At 40.8% G+C, this 18,486-nt stretch overlaps 1 protein-coding gene across 2 annotated transcripts in view; it reads right to left on the bottom strand.

Annotated features, from left to right (window-relative positions):
- ergic1 (endoplasmic reticulum-golgi intermediate compartment 1) overlaps positions 1–18,486 on the bottom strand; it is an 83,334-nt gene that overhangs the window by 29,513 nt on the left and 35,335 nt on the right. For both annotated transcript variants that reach the window (XM_059990204.1, XM_059990203.1), the window contains exons 2-3: positions 15,421–15,482; positions 2,530–2,602 (exon numbers count right to left, since the gene is read on the bottom strand). In XM_059990204.1, coding sequence (XP_059846187.1) covers positions 2,530–2,602; positions 15,421–15,482 — 135 coding nt within the window. The remainder of the gene's footprint in view (positions 1–2,529; positions 2,603–15,420; positions 15,483–18,486) is intronic.

Below are 18,486 nucleotides of genomic sequence, written 5' to 3'. Positions count from 1 at the left end.
TCTCCATCCTTTCCTTTCTCGGTATTTAGATTACTGAACTTGTTCCCATCAAGTTTGATTTACAATTGCTTATTTAAATGAATTATTTCAGTTTCCATTCAGATATTCAAAATCATCTCATTTAATCAATCTTAGGGTTTTAAACCAATAGCAAGAGCGGGAATTAAAGACACGAGGAATTTTCATGTTGAGTGCCACAATAATCTGGTTTACTATTGCAGCTCTGTCAACAGCTGTTCTGTTTTAATCCTCAGTAGTTGCACTTGGACACATCTGATGTCATAAAGTCCAAAAGAAATCACTCATTGCAGAGAGTGAAATAAACTGCTGCTAAGCCAAAGCATCAGATGTTCCCAGAATGCAAGCACATTTGCCCACTTATTATGAAGTAAAGATGCCCAGGTTAACACATGCTTGGGACTTGGGTCTTCAAATACCACTAAATAATTATCACTAAAATTATTGCATTGGAGGTTTGATTGCAGGCTAATACAAATAGAACTTTCTGCAAACAATTTCCTGTGAAGACCGGTCGGTACCTCTTATATTTTGTTCAGTGACAGTAACTGCACAAGGGAGGGAAAATACAGAAATCTTAAAATTGTAGCTAAGTCATTTAGAGGTTCTGCTGCAGACTAGCAGATTTTGGATCAGTGGGGTATAATCTTCCAATTTTCAGAATCTGCAAAACCAGCATTTATTGCTGATATTTAACTACCATTGAAACAAATAAAAATGCAGATAGTTTTTTGTAGAATTACTAAGGATTTATCAACTGAACTAACCTGAAGAAAATAAATTGCAGACTAGCTATAACACAAGTAAAATCAGAATATGCTCAAAAGGGACTGAAACTGGCCGCTCTCCATTCATCCTGCTTTCTACTTCTAAAACACATCCATTGTTTGCAAAACTTACATGACAAGCTCTTAGACCTGGTACTTTAGAATGGTCTGAAGGATGAAAGGCGAAGGCAAACTTCCCCTCTTCCCCTAGGGTAGAGGTCGCCAACCTTTTTAAGCCCAAGATCCACTACCTCGGCCATGGTGAAAGGCAAGATCGACCTACTAAATTGTTTAGACACAAGCATGCACACTGGACAGAAGGGACCAGAAGTGGGGCCCCACAGCCCCAGAAGCAGTCTCTGTTTGCAGGCAGCTTTTCATAGCAGGAGTATTACTATGTTAGCATTATCTTAATTGGAATTACTTGTTTTTATAATGTTCACATTACAACAACCTTAATTCTATGTTTCATTATTTAATTTTATTTCAACACGAAAAATAAATGAATAAAAATTGACCGTTGCACTCGGTGTGATGACTGGGGCTGAATACTTTCTGCCAGTTTGCTGAAATTTGGCTCATAACTACAGACAGCCAGTCTGAGAGGTAAGTCAGTAAGACAGGTCCTGTACTTAGATTTAATAATTTTCATCTGTTGCAGCACAGCCCCCCTCACAAACCTCCTGACAGACTGAATATTTGAATGGACAGTTTCCTTTGTTAGACTGAATGTTGAACCTGCCACGTTTTTCAGGTGTTTTGTATTGGTGAACTGTTACTGAGACACTACTATAAGTTTCAGAGGTACGCAAGCTAATGACACCACTGATTTTGTTTCCCAGTTCTTTTACATTTGGGGAATGTTGGAATTTAAAGGAGGAGAAGTGTTGTAATGTGAGCATTATCAGACATCCCACCCTGCAAAAACTCATTTCAGGGAGGTAGCACCATCAATTTGCGGGAGACTCCCGGGAGAGGTGGGATGTCTGCGGTAGAGTAGCTCCCTAGCAGCTCCAAGCTAGTTTAAATAACGTTAGCTATGATAATGAACGAATGACACCTGTTAAACTCACCTCAACATGTCCTTTACATTTTAACCCACAGTGGGCAATAGAAAAGTCACTGTTGCAAACAGTGCAGTGAGCAACACTGTCATTATTTTTGACCCCTATTAGGCAGGGGTACACTTTAGTGTAGTCTGGGGTGAAGTACAGTTTATATTTTCTTTTTTCTTCGAACACTCTGCCTCTCTCTCTCTCTCTCTCTCTCTCGTTCTCTTTCTCAAAAAAAAATCGATTTCTGGGATATTGTATATAACTTGTGGGCATCAGGGTGCCACTATTAATATGCAGGAGACTCCCGAAACTTCCAGGAGAGCTGGGATGTCTGCATTATAAAGATAGGTTGATGCCGATTAGGATAACGGTGATGTGGCGGTGCTCCCACTGTTCGTGGGGGGGGAGGTTGTTTCCGGGTATTACTTTCGGTCTTTTCTGCCCGGTGCACATTTTTCATTTTTTTCCAGGATCTACCGGGGAAGTCTCGAAGATTGACAGGTCGATCGCCGCCGACTGGTTGGCGACCACTACCCTAGGGCAAACGAGGAGCACTGGGAGAATACTCTATGCCTGCTGAGAACTCAAGGGCCTAGCAAAATCAACAGTTGTCATTTTAGCAGAGCCTATTGCACCTCATTTTCCAGTTCAGTTACACACAGGGGCCAAGAGGCATGCTGTTCACTTACATTTCAGTGGCAATGAATCCAGTCAGTTCTGACAAGAAAAGGAACAGCATGAATATGCAGCAGCAAATGGAAACTGTAAAACAAATGAAAGTGTTTAAAGATAAGATCCAATGCTTATTGCTTGAACTATGGTCAAAATCTGTTTTACATAAGAGTTGGAATTGAGTAAGTGGCTTTGAGAATTAAAGGATCCAAATGGAATGATCACAGGCATTGGACAGAACAAACAGCATAAGCTAAAAAAGATGATAAAAAAAATACAACTGTACTTAAGTTATCTCCAGTTAGCTTGTTAAATTAGGAGAATTAAAGCACCGATTAACAAGCAACAGCATCACAGCTTTGATTGGAGGCAAAAGTCCACATAATTCACTTGTGATGGTGCAATGATTCATTCGGGTAATTAAACCATTATAGTGAGTTAATGCAAAACGGAATTTTCCACTACATGATTTAGATAGCTGTAAAGCCTAGAAACAAAATTAACAGAGCAAATTAATATAAACTGTGATACATCAGCGAGAGAAACTGATGCCACGAGGGAAATGGATTTTGTTTTCAGAACATCAGATCTACTGAGCAAAACATGCTTTCTATCATGATTACCTTCAGCTTCTTTACACATTACAGTGATCATGGCATTTATAAATAGGCTGAAGAGGACTTTGGTACTTGGCTGTCGAGGATCATGATTGACACTAAAATCACAGAAGTCGCTACCCATACACAGATCTTCTTTCCCTTTTCTTAACCACTTCAACAAATACCCCATTTGTACACCTGTCAGATTCAGCAATAACTGAACATCAAGTGTCCTTTCCTCAAGTCCTAGTTCAATGATGAAGTGTTCGTTCGTCACTGAAATGATCCCACAAGCTATGGACTGACTCACTTTCAAGGACTCTTCACCTCATGTTCTCGATGTTTATTGCTTATTTGTTTATATTTTTGTTTGTTCTGATTGCATTTACACAGTTAGTGGTTTTCTGCACTCTGGATGAATGCCCTAGTTGGGCGATCTTTCATTGACTCTGTTACAGTTATTATTCTATACAGTTGCTGAGTATGCTCACAATAAAATGAATCACTGGGTTGTATATGGTGACATTTTGTACTTTGATAATAAAACTTACTTTGAACTTTGAAGTTTTAATTCCAATAGCCTACCTAGGTAAATTAACATTTTAGTTGAAAATAAAAACCAGTAAGTTCCATTAGTCGAGCAAAATTTTCATTAAACCATTAGATATTTATCAGGCACCATAATGTACAGTCTACAGCACTAAACCTGGACATTCAGTTAAGATTCCCAATCTAAAGTGTTTTCTCATAAGAAGGTATATATAAATAAAATGTCATTTGGCCTCTCGACCTGCTTATTATTATCAATCTGATCCTCAACTTCATTTTACCTACTGGTCCTCAAATTCCCACTCGCCAACAGTCTATCCCAACTCTGAAAATATTTAATGAATCACTCTCCAGGGAGCTGAGAAAAGAACTGCAAGCTTCATAATTTAGAAGGGATCCTTCCTCATCTCCAGCTGAAATAAACATCTGAACCAAGTCCCCTACTTCCAGATCCCAACTCCCTCAAAAGAGAAAATTGCCTCTCAAATTCACCCTGTCAAACATCCCCCAGAACCCTGAATGTCAGAATCAGAATCAGGTTTAATACCACTGGCATATGGTGTGAAATTTATTGTTCTGTGACAGCAAATATATATGTGAGAGAGATAGGTCAGTGTGGACATAGTGGAGGATTACAAATACTTGGGGATGTGAATAGACAATAAACTGGACTGGTCAAAGAACACTCAGGCTGTCTACAAGAAGGGTCAGAGCCACCTCTATTTCCTGAGGAGACTGAGGTCCTTTAACATCTGCCAGATGAAGCTGAGGACGTTCTATGAGTCTGTGGTGGCCAGTGCTATCATGTTTGCTGTTATGTGCTGGGGCAGCAGGCTGAGGGTAGCAGACACCAACAGAATCAACAACCTCATTCGTAAGGCCAGTGATGTCGTGGGGGTGGAACTGGACTCTCTGGCAGAGGTGTTGGAAAAGAGGATGCTATCCAAGTTGCATGCCATCTTGGACAATGACTCCCATCCACTCCATAATGTACTGGTTAGGCACAGGAGTACATTCAGCCAGAGACTCATTCCACTGAGATGTAACACTGAGCATCATAGGAAATCATTCCTACCTGTGGCCATCAAACTTTACAACTCCGAATGAAATATAGCCTCTGTCAAGTCTTCTTTGTGATTGCATCAATATGTTAGGTCCAGGATAGATCTTCAGAGATGCTGACACTCAGGAACTCGAAACTGCTTACCCTTTCCACTGCTGACCCCTCAATGAGGACTGGTGTGTGTTCCCTCGACTTCCCTTTCACATCAATTCCTTAGTCTTATTGATGTTGAGTGCAATGTTTCAACAAGACTACCATTCTTCCCAACATCATAGAGTATAGGTCTAATCTCTTCAACCTTTCAGAACAAGGCAACCTCTTCTTCCTAGAAATAACATGTTGAACCTTCCCTGAACTGCTTCCAATGCACGTGTATCTCTCTTCAAATAAGATCAAAAGGATGAGGTATACTCAACCTCAAACATTAATTATGTTTTTCACCCCACAGAATCTATTTGATTTCCTAGGCGTTTCCAGCATTTGCTGTTTTTATTCCAACATTCCATTTGCTTTCCTAATTACTTTCTGTGCCCTCTTCCTGTGCTTCATGAATTTCATCCAAAACCCTCTGTACAGCAGCATTCTGTAGTCTCTCTCTACTTAAGCAATACTCTGTTCTATTACTCTTCCTACCAGAGTGGATAACTTCATATTCCTCATTATATTCCACCTGTCAATTTGTTCCCTACTTATTTAACCCATCTGTACTCTTCTACACAATTCATATTCTCTTCATAATTTGCTTTCTCATTAAATTTTGTAGCATCAATAAATCTGGTGGCAATACACTCAACCTCTTCATCGAAGTCACCAATATAGATTATAAATAGTAGAGGTCCCAGTATAAATTTCCACGACAACAACCTGAGAACTTTTTTCACATCTGCTTTAGGTCAGTTAGCTAATTCCCTGTCCAAGCACATGTATTATCCCAATCCCTTATTCTTATCATTTACAGTAATCTTTTACCCGATTACAAATGGACTTCCCCCTACACCTGAGTCCTGCCGAAGGGTTTCAGACTCAAACGTCAACGGTACTCTTTTCCTAGATGCTGCCTGGCCTCCTGAGTTCCTCCAGCATTTCAAGTGTGTTGCTTGGATTTCCAGCATCTGCAGATTTTCTTTTTTTTTACGTTAAATCAGTTTCTCTTTATCCACCCGTAACTTTTTCCGTAACTTCCGCCACCTCCAACGGGATCCCACTACCAAGCACATTTTTCCCTCCCACCCTCTTTCTGCTTTACACAAGGATCTCTCCCTACGCGACTCCCTTGTCCACTCGTCCCCCGTCCCCCCCATCCCCTCCCACCAATCTCCCTCCTGGCACTTATCCTTGTAAACAGAACAAGTGCTACACCTGCCCTTACACTTCCTCCCTCACCACCATTCAGGGCCCCAGACAATCCTTCCAGGTGAGGCAACACTTCACCTGTGAGTCGGCTGGTGTGGTATACTGCGTCCGGTGCTCCCGGTGTGACCTTTTATATATTGGTGAGACTCGACGCAGACTGGAAGACTGTTTCGCTGAACACCTACGCTCAGTCCGCCAGAAAAAGCAGGATCTCCCAGTGGCCACACATTTTAGTTCCACATCCGTTAATGCCCCTCCTCCCCTTCTTACCCCATCCCTGACATGTTTAGTTGTTTATCTGTTCTCCATCTCCCTCTGGTGTTCCCCCCACCCGCTTTCTCCTGAGGCCTCCAGTCCCATGATCCTTTCCCTTCTCCAGCTCTGTATCACTTTCGTCAATCACCTTTCCAGCTCTTAGCTTCATCCCACACCCTCCGGTCTTCTCCTATCATTTCGCATCCCCCCCCCCCCCCACTACTTTCAAATCTCTTACTATCTTTCCTTTCGGTTAGTCCTGACGAAGGGTCTCGGCCCGAAACGTCGACAGCGCTTCTCCCTATAGATGCCGCCTGGCCTGCCTGGCCTCCACCAGCATTTTGTGTGTGTTGTTGTTTGAATTTCCAGCATCTGCAGATTTCCTCGTGTTTGCTCTTTATCCACCTGCTAGTTACATCATAAATAATATATAATAGTCAAATACTATTTCCCTTTCATAAAATTATGCTGATAATATTTAATTGTATTATGATTTTCCAAATTTTCTGGTGCTTCTTCCTTGATCATAGGATTCAAGCATTTAGACTAACTGGCCTGTCGCCCTCTGCTTTCTGTCATCTTACGTTCTTCAATGAGGAATCAGTTTTATCAAGGCAACTTGATGCCACACACAATTAAATGCTGATTCATGCCAAGAGCATTCATTCTAAATTCAGCAATTTAGCTTAATGGTCCATATTCAGAGTAAGACTGTGACTGAGGTCTGGGGGCACAACTCTCCAGGTGAACTCCAAACTGGACGTTGATATGTCATTGGCAAGTAACTGCCACTTGATAGCACCAACGACAAGGTTCCCTTCACACTGCAGACAATGAGAGTAGACTCCTTGGGAGAAAATAAGCCAAAATCAATCTGTTCCACTTTGTAAATAGGTGGTTTACCAAATTATTAGGAAGATTCCAGTTTTGTAACTACACTAGAACGGCACAGCTAATTCTGTAGCACAGGTCCTGAGTACACTGCAAGGCCTCACTGCAAACGATAGTTAACCTAGTGTTATTTAATTATAGGGAGAGTGGGGGAGAAGGGCAGGGGAGGTGGAAGGGGCAGGGAGAGAACTATTGAATTGCTTCCACATCTTTGCCTTTTAGTCCACAAAGACGTATCCAACTGCCTTTTGAAAACTACTGCCCAACATGCTTCAGTTCCAGCTCTAGATTATAACTGCTTCCAAAACAAAAACATGTTTGTCTTGCCTTTTCCTGTTTTGCTTCTGTCTACCAGACATTTGTCATTAGGAGTTTATTTTCTCTTTCAAAATATTTTGTGTCGAGAGAATACAGTTTTAAGGTGCTTGGAAATAGGTACAGAGGGGATATCAGGGGTAAGTCTGGTTTTTTGCACAGGGAGTGGTGAGTGTGAGCTGCCGGCAACAGTGGTGGAGGTGGATACAATAGGGTCTTTTAGGAGACCCCTGGATTGATAAATAGAGGGCTATGGGTAACCCTAGGTAATTTCTAAAGTAAGTACATGTTTGGCATAGCATTGTGGGCTGAAGGGCCTGTATTGTGCAGTCGGTTTCCTATGTTTCCTGTTTTTGAACCTCTCTACTCAATTTCATTTTGAACTTCTATACAAAAGGTGCACTCCATTAAAGTGTGTAATTATCAGAAATCAGCCTGCAGCTGAATAGCATGAGCTATAAATTGCACTTGTATGTAATCATCTAAAAATAGTGTGGACTTACATATGTACGAAGACTTTAAAAACCTACGATACAAGTTATTAACTCAAAATGAAACCGAACAGTACTTCCTTCAATCATCAAGAAGTCCCAAATCAAATAAAGGAAACCTCCGGGCATTTGGTAACATTTCGACCACCCTATCCATATACTTCATGCATTGCCATTGTGAGCTGAACACTGTCTGGGAACTCCCCCCTGGTGTGGCTTCCTGAACTTCCCCTTCGGTGACATGAACCAGCACAGTGAGCCGTGGGCAGGGACCTTCATCCATGAGATCACTGGAGTGGAATTTCTCGAGCACAATAGGAAGAATTTCAGAGCCAAAAAAAAATGTCCGATCTCACCTTCCTTTTCCCACTTAACTCTCAAAATGGTTTCAGAAAATAAACTGTGTTATTGTAAATATGTGTGCCCATGTGATTATGCTTTATAAATCAACCTAATAACCAAATGAAAGGCCCAATCCCATAAGAAGTACACACTGAAATAGGAAATGAATCCCAATAATATAAACTATGCTGAAATCATTAGAAAATTGGCATTCTGTCCAATCTCTCTGTGGGTGATGTTCATTCTTGACGAAAAGCAACCTTAGTTGCATGTGCCCACTCAGTTCGTGTGTCTTTTTATTCACCATTCCTACAAGCACCTGGCTGCAATATTCTTAAATATCTGCTTTTGTTAATTTCACTCCCCACCATCTCTTAACATTCAAGCACTTCTCCTGTTTGCTCCCTTTAATCTATTGATTTTATATACAAATCCCCATATTCAACACCTCAAGCCTTTCTGATACCATATGTCCTGCATAATCCATTGGTCACTTCTAATTCTTCATGCTCCCTACAAAGAAATAGCCCAACTTGCCCCGTGGCTTCCTTAAAATCTACAAAGAGAAAAGATTAAAGGAACAAACCAGAACACAATAAATTGCCAAACGTTGAAATGGAGAAACAAATGTTTATCTACTCTTGTTGATCTGGAAAAAGATTTATTTCAACACATTGAGTATAATATAAAAAGAACTAAGGAATGCTCTATTTTTATATTATAACTCACTTCATGCTATTAATAATCAATTTCTTAATAAAAGTAATTGGAGTATTTATTGAGTTCATTCTAAAGACATGGGAATCGCAACAATTTGCTGTCCAATCATAGATCGCGCCAGAATATTTAAGCAGGTCAGGTTCAATGTTTCCAGCAACTTCTATTTTTATTTCAGATTTTCAACATCTGCAGTTTCCCCACTTTCATTTACATGTTGCCTTTGGGAAGGTAGTAGTGGGTTGCTCCCTCAAACAACTGCAATCAGGTGGTGATGGCACTCTTCTATGGAGTAGGGCATTCAGTTCAAAGGTCTTGTAACCAGCGATGGTTACAAGACAACAGCATATTTTAATTTAAGACTAGATATAAAACTTCTACTATATTAATGCGGGACAAAAATCAGTAAGACCAAATTCAATGTCTCCAATGGTCAAAACAGCACTTGAATTTTTTTCAATTCAAGTTTTTTTTGATATCCAAAAGAGAAAAACACATGGCAAATGACACTTTTGAGTGTATCTTCACACAAGACAGGAGTAGCCATCATAGTAACTATGTCATGATCACTCCTACTAAGGCCAGATTACAGGTAAGACAAGGTGAAGTAGTTTATTTCTATTTGCCTATCATACACCACATTCCACAAACCCTCTACCGGCTGAGAACTTAATTAGTCCAATTAGTACTTAAACAGAATCTTGACTGGGGGTTTACAGTGACTGCTGCATTCACTGCCTCTAAGGAGTGCTCACCAGAAAGGAAGTATTGAGGGCAAGTTGCTACTGGTGATCAGGTGTTTAGAAGAAATCAGAAACATTAAATCCAGTTCCCTCCCCAAACGGGGGAGAGCGTGGTAACGTAAGATGAACCAGGCAGGAGTTAAAGGTAGAGTGTGGGGAGAGGAGGTCTGAGGGAGGGCCACGGACAGAACTGTCATCAAAGTGGTTCAGTATAACATGCTTTATAACAATGTACTACTGAAACATTCTGAATATTTGCTTATAATAAAAAATAGATCAGGTAGTTTTTTTAATCTATGGCTTGTAATTCTACTCTTTGACTCTACATTCTTCATCTAGACTTTTATTTTGAAGGATGATACACTTCACTGTGCTTAACAGCAACTTGTAAACTGTATCAAAATCATTAACTCTAAATTACCTCTACTAATTTAAAGGCAGGATCTTGAGACAATACTTCCACCGTTTCCTCTTGGGCAACAAATTTTCAAATTATAAATCTATCCCAACAATTTGAGATTTTAGTCCTGATGAAGAGTCTTAGCCAAATATTGGCTCTTTATTCCTCTCCATAGATGCTGCCTGATCTTCTAAGGTCCTCCAGCTTTTCCTGAGTGTTACTCTGGATTTCTAGCATCTGCAAATTGTCATGTATTTGTGATTTTAGAAGCATCTCTACAACAGTGTAAAGTGATCATCATATTGCGAGACAGATGAGGGTTACGAAATATGCCAGAAAAGAGGAAACACGTTAGAACTCTCATAAACGTGCAACTCAAAGGAAGTGCTGAACAATTCTGACTCATCATTACTAAACTACAAAAGTGATTAATCTATGTATCACCCAATCCAATTACAGGTCTTGTGACTTTTCTTAAATATTTATCAGAAAAACATGGTTACACCATCCAACCTTAACTACAAAACATTGCATTTGTGCAACAATACAATAGAGGCAATGGAGGCTCATTCAGAAAGTAAGGAGGCATGGGATCCAAGTAGACCTTGCTTTGTGGATCCAGAATTGGCTTGCCCACAGAAGGCAAAGAGTGGTTGTAGATAGTTCGTATTTTGCATGGAGATCGGTGGCCAGGGTTGTTCCGCAGGGATCTATTCTGGGACCCCTCCTCTTAGTGACCTTTATAAGTAACATGGATGAAGAAGTAGAAGGGTGGGTTAGTAAGTTTGCTGATGACACAGAGGTTGGGGGTGTTGTGGATCGTCTGGAGGGTTGTCAAAGGTTACAGCGGGACACAAACAGGTTGCAGAACTGGGCTAAGAAGTGACAGATGGAATTCAACCCAGATAAGTAGGAGTGGTTCATTTTGGTAGGTCAAATCAGAAGGCAGAATATAGTATTAATAAGACCATAAGATACAGAAGCAGAAGTAGGCCATTTGGCCCATCAAGTCTGCTCCACCATTCAATCATGGACTGATCTAATTCTTCCAGTCATCCCCATTCCCCTGCCTTCTCCCTATACCCTTTGATGCCCTGGCTAATCAAGAAGCTATCTATTTCTGCCTTAAAGATACCCAATGAATTAACAGTAAGACACCTGGTAGTGTGGAGGATCACAGAGACCTTCTGGTCCGTGTCTGACCTTATGGTGCCCATAAGACACTCAAACTGCTGCGCAGGTTTACAGTGTTGTTAAGAAGGTTTGTTGGTATTCATCAACCATGGGACTGAGTTCAAGAGCCATGAGATAATGTTACAGCTGTAAAAGACCTTGGTCAGACCCCACTTGAGAATGCTGTGTTCAGTTCTGGTCATCTCACTACAGGAAGGATGTGGATACTATAAAATCAGTGCAAAGGAGATTTACAAGGATGTTGCCTGGATTGGAGTGCATGCCTTATGAGATAGATTGAGTGAACTTGGCCTTTTCTCCTTGGAGCAATGGAGGATGAGAGGTGACCTGACAGAGATATACAAGATCATGAAAGGCATTGATCATGTAGATTGCCAGAGGCATTTACCCAGGACTGAAATGGCTAACACGAGGGGGCATAGTTTTAAGGTGCTTGGAAGTAGTTACAGATGGGACGTCGGGGGTAAGTTTTTCACACAAGAGAGTGATGGGTGTGGGGAATGCACTGCCAGCGGCAGTGGTAGTGGCGGATACAATAGGGTCTTTTCAGAGACTCTTAGATAGGTACATGTAGCTTGGAAATATACAGGGCTAAGCGATAGGGTAATTCTAGGCAGTTTCTAGAATAGGTTACATGGTCGGCACATGTGGGTCAAAGCGCCTGTAATAGGCTGCAAATTTCTATGTTCTATATTCTAATACCATGAGTTGACAGGTATTTAAGACATATTCAAAACCATAACATAATTATATTATTCGTGTTAAATAAAATATATCAATTGGGTTTTACAAATGACGGCATAAAAAGTAGTGTTGCACAAACAATGACAGACTGTAGCTGACATATTGTTTGCTAATTGCAGGCACCTCATTAAAGAACTAAGAGAGCAGAGTTCCTAACCTTTGTTATGCCATTAAGCAAGGGGTCTAAGGATCCCAGGTTGGGAACCCCGCTCTAGAATGAGTAACACTGTATACTCTCTCTATATACTGAGGAATGAGAAAGAAAAATTCAGTGCCCATTTCCACGAGAGCAAAGAAATTAAGATTGGTTCCTACAGAAAAGCATTAAAATTATGGCTTTACAGTAACGTCCATATCCTATGGATAAGAAAATGAAGCATTTCACTCACTGCCAAGTCACCAAATACACACAACACCAGGGCATTTTTTTTTAAAGAGTAGTGTTTATTTTAGTGCAAGTAAAAGCAGCTAATTTTCACAAGGGAAAATGCTACAAACAGCAGTGGAGTCATGACCATTTCTGCGATTTTGACTGAGGGATAAGTATTAGACTGGACTTCAAAACAGGCAATAGGATTGCATACATCTGCTTCAGAAAGCAAGTAAAATCCGCAGGAGAGAGTGAAGACCAGCAGAGCACACGGCAAGATGATTCTCCATATTTTATCAAGTAGTTAGATTGAGGCAGAAGGCAGTAGAAGAAATGTACCACAAAATGTAGGAGGTTCAAATAAAATTAGAATGACAAACAGCAGGACATAGACCGAGATGGGGAGGAAATGGCTCCAACTTTGTAATATTTTATCATATTTGTACCATGTAATTTTGGGAACAGATTACAGTGCGGAACCTAGAATACACTGGCTTGGGGAACAGCAGAGTGAAGAAAATGAGAAAGGTTGAAGTTGGGCCCAGTTGGCAGAGATGGTTAAATAACAAAAAGAACACTGACAAAGAGCTAAAAGTGGTAAGGGTTTGGTAAAGAAAAACTTGTCCAGAGGATACATCTAACACACTACCCTAGTAACACTTTGAGCAACATGCACAAAATGCTGGAGGAGCTCAGCAAGTCTGGCAGTATCTATGGAGAGGAATAAACAGCTGATAACTCAGGCGGAGACCCTTCATCAGAACTGGAAAGTGGCGGGGGGGGGGGGGAGGCAGAAGGAGAATAACATGGGGGTAGAAGAAGGAGTACAAGTGTTAGCTGAGACCAAGTGAGGGGGAAGGTGGTTGTGGGAGGGTGATGTAGTAAGAAACTGGATGGGATAGGCAGAAAAGCTAAAGGAGGAGGAATTGAAAAGGAGAAGATGATGGACTATGGAAGAAAGGGAGAGGGGATGGATAGCCTCCAACCTGCTGGCATAAACATCAATTTCTCTAATTTCCAGTAATTTCAATCTCCTCCTTCTCGCTTTGTCCATTCCTCATTCCAGTTACCTTCTTACCCCTTCTCTTCTCCTCACCTGCCCATCACTTCCCTCTGCTTCTGCTTCCCCTCCTCCCCCTCTTTCTTTCATGGTCTACTGTTCTCTCCTATTAGATTCCTTTTTTAGCCCTTTACGTCTTCCACCTGTCCCCTTGCAGCTTCTTAATTCAACCCATCTCTCTGACACCCTCATCTTCCTCCTCCACTGGTCTCAAGCATCACCTGCTAGCCTCCTCTCCCCCCACCCCACACCTTCTTATTCTGGCTTTAGCCCCTTCCTTTCCAATCTTGATAAAGGGTCTCAGTCTGAAACACTGTGTTATTCCCCTTCAGAGACACTGTCTGACTTGCCAAGTTCCTCCAGCATTTTGAGCATGTGGTGCTCCAAATTTCCGGCGTCCTGTGTTTATACTAATACTTTCGATTTATACTTCAGCTAAAAGTTTTAAAGTTTTTGTGATCTTCATCTTCTGTGTTACAATAATATCTGAAAATAAATTTAATTACTAGTTTAAGATTCACGGTATATGGCCAGTCACTAAAAGCTCCACCTCAAAAGATATGCGCACGCAGTGGACGGCCTGATGGGAAATGCCACACTGAAAAGTATCATTGCTGATCCTGTGGCTCGTTGTTCGGTCAAATATTTTGCACAAGACTCAAGCTTCAGATCAATGACAATTAAGTACCACAGGTGGGAATGGGATGCATAAGGAGGAGAGAGGACTGGGGCTTGTTTTACTCCTGCTGTTTTATTGTTTATTGTGTTCCTGTTGTTCTGTGGGGCATCATAGGCACGGCATATTGGTTTTGGAATGTGCGGCCACACTTGCAGGCTGCCCCCAAGCACATCCTTTGGTGTTTTAGCTGTTAGAACAAATGACAAATTTCACTGGTAATGAGAACATCTGCAGGTGCTGGACATCCAAAGCAACACTCACAAAATGCCCGGGTAACTCAGCAGGTCCGGCAGCATCCGCGAAAAAAGAGGAAACAGTCCACATTTCGGGCCAAAATCCTTCTTCAGGACTGAGAAGTAAGAGGCAAAATGCCTGAATTAGAAGGTGGGAGGGGAGGGGAAAGAGGCCAGCAGGAAGGTGATAGGTGAAGCCAGGTGAGTGGGAAAGGCCAAGGGCTGGTTAAAAAAAGAATCTGATAGGAGGGGAGAGTGGACAATAGGGGAAAGGGAAGGGGGGGACCCAGCAGAAAGTAATAAGCAGTGAGTAGTAAAAGCTCAGAGAGTGGGGAATTGGGGGGGGAGGGGGGCATTTTTGTTTACTCAAAGGAGAAATCGATATTCACTGCATCAGGTTGGAGGGTACCCAAACGGAATATAAGGTGTTGCTCCTCCACCCTTAAAGTGGCCTCATCTGGCACAAGAGGCCATAAATTAAAATGTTTGGTGGATGTTTCAATGTAGATGTGATAAATAAATCCGAATCTTGAAGCTTGTGAAAAAGCCAGATTTGCAGTTGTCAATACATATGGAGGCCCATATTGCACCATACTGTCGTTGAAGCAGCGGATTTGATTTGATTTTTCACTGTGTTGCCAACACAAGATTGCCAAATTATGGATGCTGTTGAACAACATCTACTGAAATGTACATTTAACATCCTGATTCTTCATGGTGGTAGGGTGGGGGAGAGGGGGTCACAAAAGAACAGGAGATCTATTTCTGTGTCAGCAGAAAAGTTGCATTGTGTCTTGGACCCTCCCCAAGGATAGGCCTTCCCTTTGAAGTATTTTTTAAAACATGAATACTCGGAAGAACTAGCATGCGATTAAGTCTTTAAAAATGCAGGATGTAATACAATACTTACTGAAAGCTCCTGTATAAGTGGGCTGTGTAAGGTCTTTTGGAACTTTCCTGTAGATATCAAATCTAGAGAAAAATATGGAAATATTTTAAGATAGATTTAATGCAACCTTTGCACCATCAAAATTTTTCAACAGCTTAAAAAAATATTATTATACAAATTTCTTATAGAGGGAAATCTATTATTTAGGTCTCTTTACATTTGCCATCGAATATAAAATGCTCTTGGCCAATCGATAGCAAAATATCATTGATGTTGAAAATGAATGGCATTTTGCAAAGTACAGTTAAAAATGAACCACAACATTGGCAAGTAAATACATTTCAGTTTAAATCAGTCTGGGGAAGATTTCCCAGAGTAGTGGTGTTGCGTCATTCAGAGCCCCTGGTGCGGGTGGAGGAATCAAATGTTAAGAATTGAAGATCATGGGATAAGTTTGGAGCATTTGATTTCAGGATTCAATTATCTCACACTCAAAACAGGAACTAGCAAGAACAGGAATGAAGATGACACATATCTGGGACTCAGTGTGTGTCAGATGTTTGTTTTCTTGAAATTCAAAAAATAAAGAGTCAGCAATGTTGCCAAAGGTGAGAACAATCCATGAAGTTACACGAGCAAGGATAAATCTTTCAGCAGCAGAAAAGGACAAATGCAGACAAATTTAAATAGACTGGGTTAAAGACTGGGTGAATTTTCTGAAATTCAGCTCAGGGGTGAACAAAATGTTGAAGCCTTGCCTGCTCTAAGTTAGCATACATTCAGTAAGGTGCCAAGTTCATGTCAGAGGTGAAAGTTATGCTTACCAGACTCCAATAATTCACTGTTCAACTACTCAGAAATCCAAATAGTTCAACAACCAGCACACTATTCAACATTTGCTATGCTCCTCTTCCAACTAGTCCATGGTAAGGAAAGCAAATGGAATGTTAGCATTCATTTTGAGTGGACCAGAACATGAGAGCAAGGATGTGAAGCAGTGGCTTTATAAGGCTTTGGTCAAACCACACCTGGGAGTACTGTAAATAGCTGTGGGCCCCTTATCGAAGAAAAGATGTGGAGAAGATCCAGAGGAGGTTCATGAGAATGGTTACAGGAATGAAAGGGTTAACATAAGATGAGCGTTTGATGGCTTTGGGCCTCTACTTAATTGGAATTTAGAAGAATGAGGGGTGATCTCATTGAAATCTTTTGGACATTGAAAGGTCTAGATAGAGTGGATACGGAGAGGATTTTTCAGATAGTGAGTGAGTCCAGGACCAGAGGTCAGAGACTCAGAACTGAGGGATGCCCATTTAGAACAGAGATGTGGAGGAATTTTTTTTAGCCAGAGGGTGTTGAATCTGTGGAACTCATTGCCACTGAGTGTTGTGGAGACCATTGAGTCAGGGCATCAAAGGCTACAGAGAGAAGGCAGAAGAATGGGGTTGAGAAGGATAATAAATCGGCCATGATGGAATGGCAGAGCAGAAAAGATGGGCTGAGTGGCTTAGTTCCTGCTCTTTTGCCTTATGATCTTTTTAATGATATTATGTGGTATAATAAATTTTCCAGCAAACTAGATAGATTGAATAATGTATTGACTTAACAAACCCTCTCGGATTCACCTAAGAAAAATTCTGCCTAAACTTCTTGCATCAAGGAGGCCTCAGCTGATATTAGGGAAGTTTAAATCAGCCAACACTGTTGTTTTTACACCTTTCCCTAATCTGCCTGCACTTCTCTTTCTCAATGTTCCAGTGGATGGGGGGGGGGGGTGGAAGAGGGGGCTTCTGTACTATAATCCCATCAGCGTAATTATACTTTCATTTTCTGAGTTCTCCCCCATAAGGAATCAGTGGATGAACCCTACATGATGTCCCATTGAGTGCAGCTGCAATAGTGTCTAACAGTACTGCTTCTCTCTCCACCCTTTTACATACTTCTCTATCTTTTGTAAAACATCAAACCCTGGAACATTAATGATCCATTCCCATCCTTTTCATAACCAAGTTGATGTTATGGCTACAACATCATAGTTCCACATACTGAGGGGGGGGGGGTGTACATACATACACACATATATACACGATAGATAGATATATCCACACCATTTCCGGAGCCCCGATGGTTGTAGGGTAATAACTAAACAGCAAACAGACATTACAGTTACCATGCCAGACAAGGGAATAACAAAGAGATTTTTGCATTTGGTTTCAGAGGTCAAAACATTTATGATGGGAGAATGAGACGAGTCATGATAGGGAAATGAAATTACAATTACTTGTCGTTTTCCTCATAGGTTTGGAGAGTGGGTGATGGTGGTGAGGTTTATCACTTCCAATTTAAACAAGCCTGAGCTCATACAGAATGGCACAGCCAAATACAAGTTAGTCGAGTAGGAGCTGGGGTCTTTGAACATAAAGGAGAGGACTGTAGTGAAAGCAACAGTCCAAGAGGTCAGGGGATCAAATAATGATGAAATTGTTAATTAAAACAAAGCGGCTCACAAAATTAATTTGGGGAAGGAAAACATATCTTGATCAGTACTCATTAGAAATAACAATTAACAATTCAGAAGTACAGAGTATCACACATCATGGAAATGTGATGCAAATAAGAAAAAGCCATCAAACCCTTTGCCTTGGGAAACAAGATGTGGATTCAGCAGTGTACCTAAGGGACATTCACAGGAAGCAGATGCAAACACAAAAGCATTGTAATACCAAGAAAGGAATAATTCCCTCCATTTTGAAATAATAATAAGAGACCATTAGGCCTCTCCAAGCTACTCTGGCACAGAAACAGTAGTGAGAAGGCAGAGAAAATAAATTGAACTTTGTTAATATTTAGTTCATGATAAATATCCACAATATTAGGGCAATATTCACAAATTTATATTTATTTTCCAAACCCAAAGTGATTTTTAAAAGGTAAAGCAGCTACTATGAGTTTTGTGAATGAGGCTATAATTGTATTTATTACATCTTGTCTCTTTACAACTCATGGCAGCTGATTATCAAAAGAACGACATGAAACTCACAATGAACACTTACCAATTACCTTGTGACTTATTCAGACATATAATTT

Source organism: Hypanus sabinus, chromosome 15 (assembly GCF_030144855.1).
Source record: "Hypanus sabinus isolate sHypSab1 chromosome 15, sHypSab1.hap1, whole genome shotgun sequence".
In the NCBI taxonomy this organism is placed as follows: Eukaryota; Metazoa; Chordata; class Chondrichthyes; order Myliobatiformes; family Dasyatidae; genus Hypanus; species Hypanus sabinus.
The sequence above is the reverse complement of the archived record's forward strand: the minus strand, read 5'-3'. Positions and strand labels throughout refer to the sequence as shown.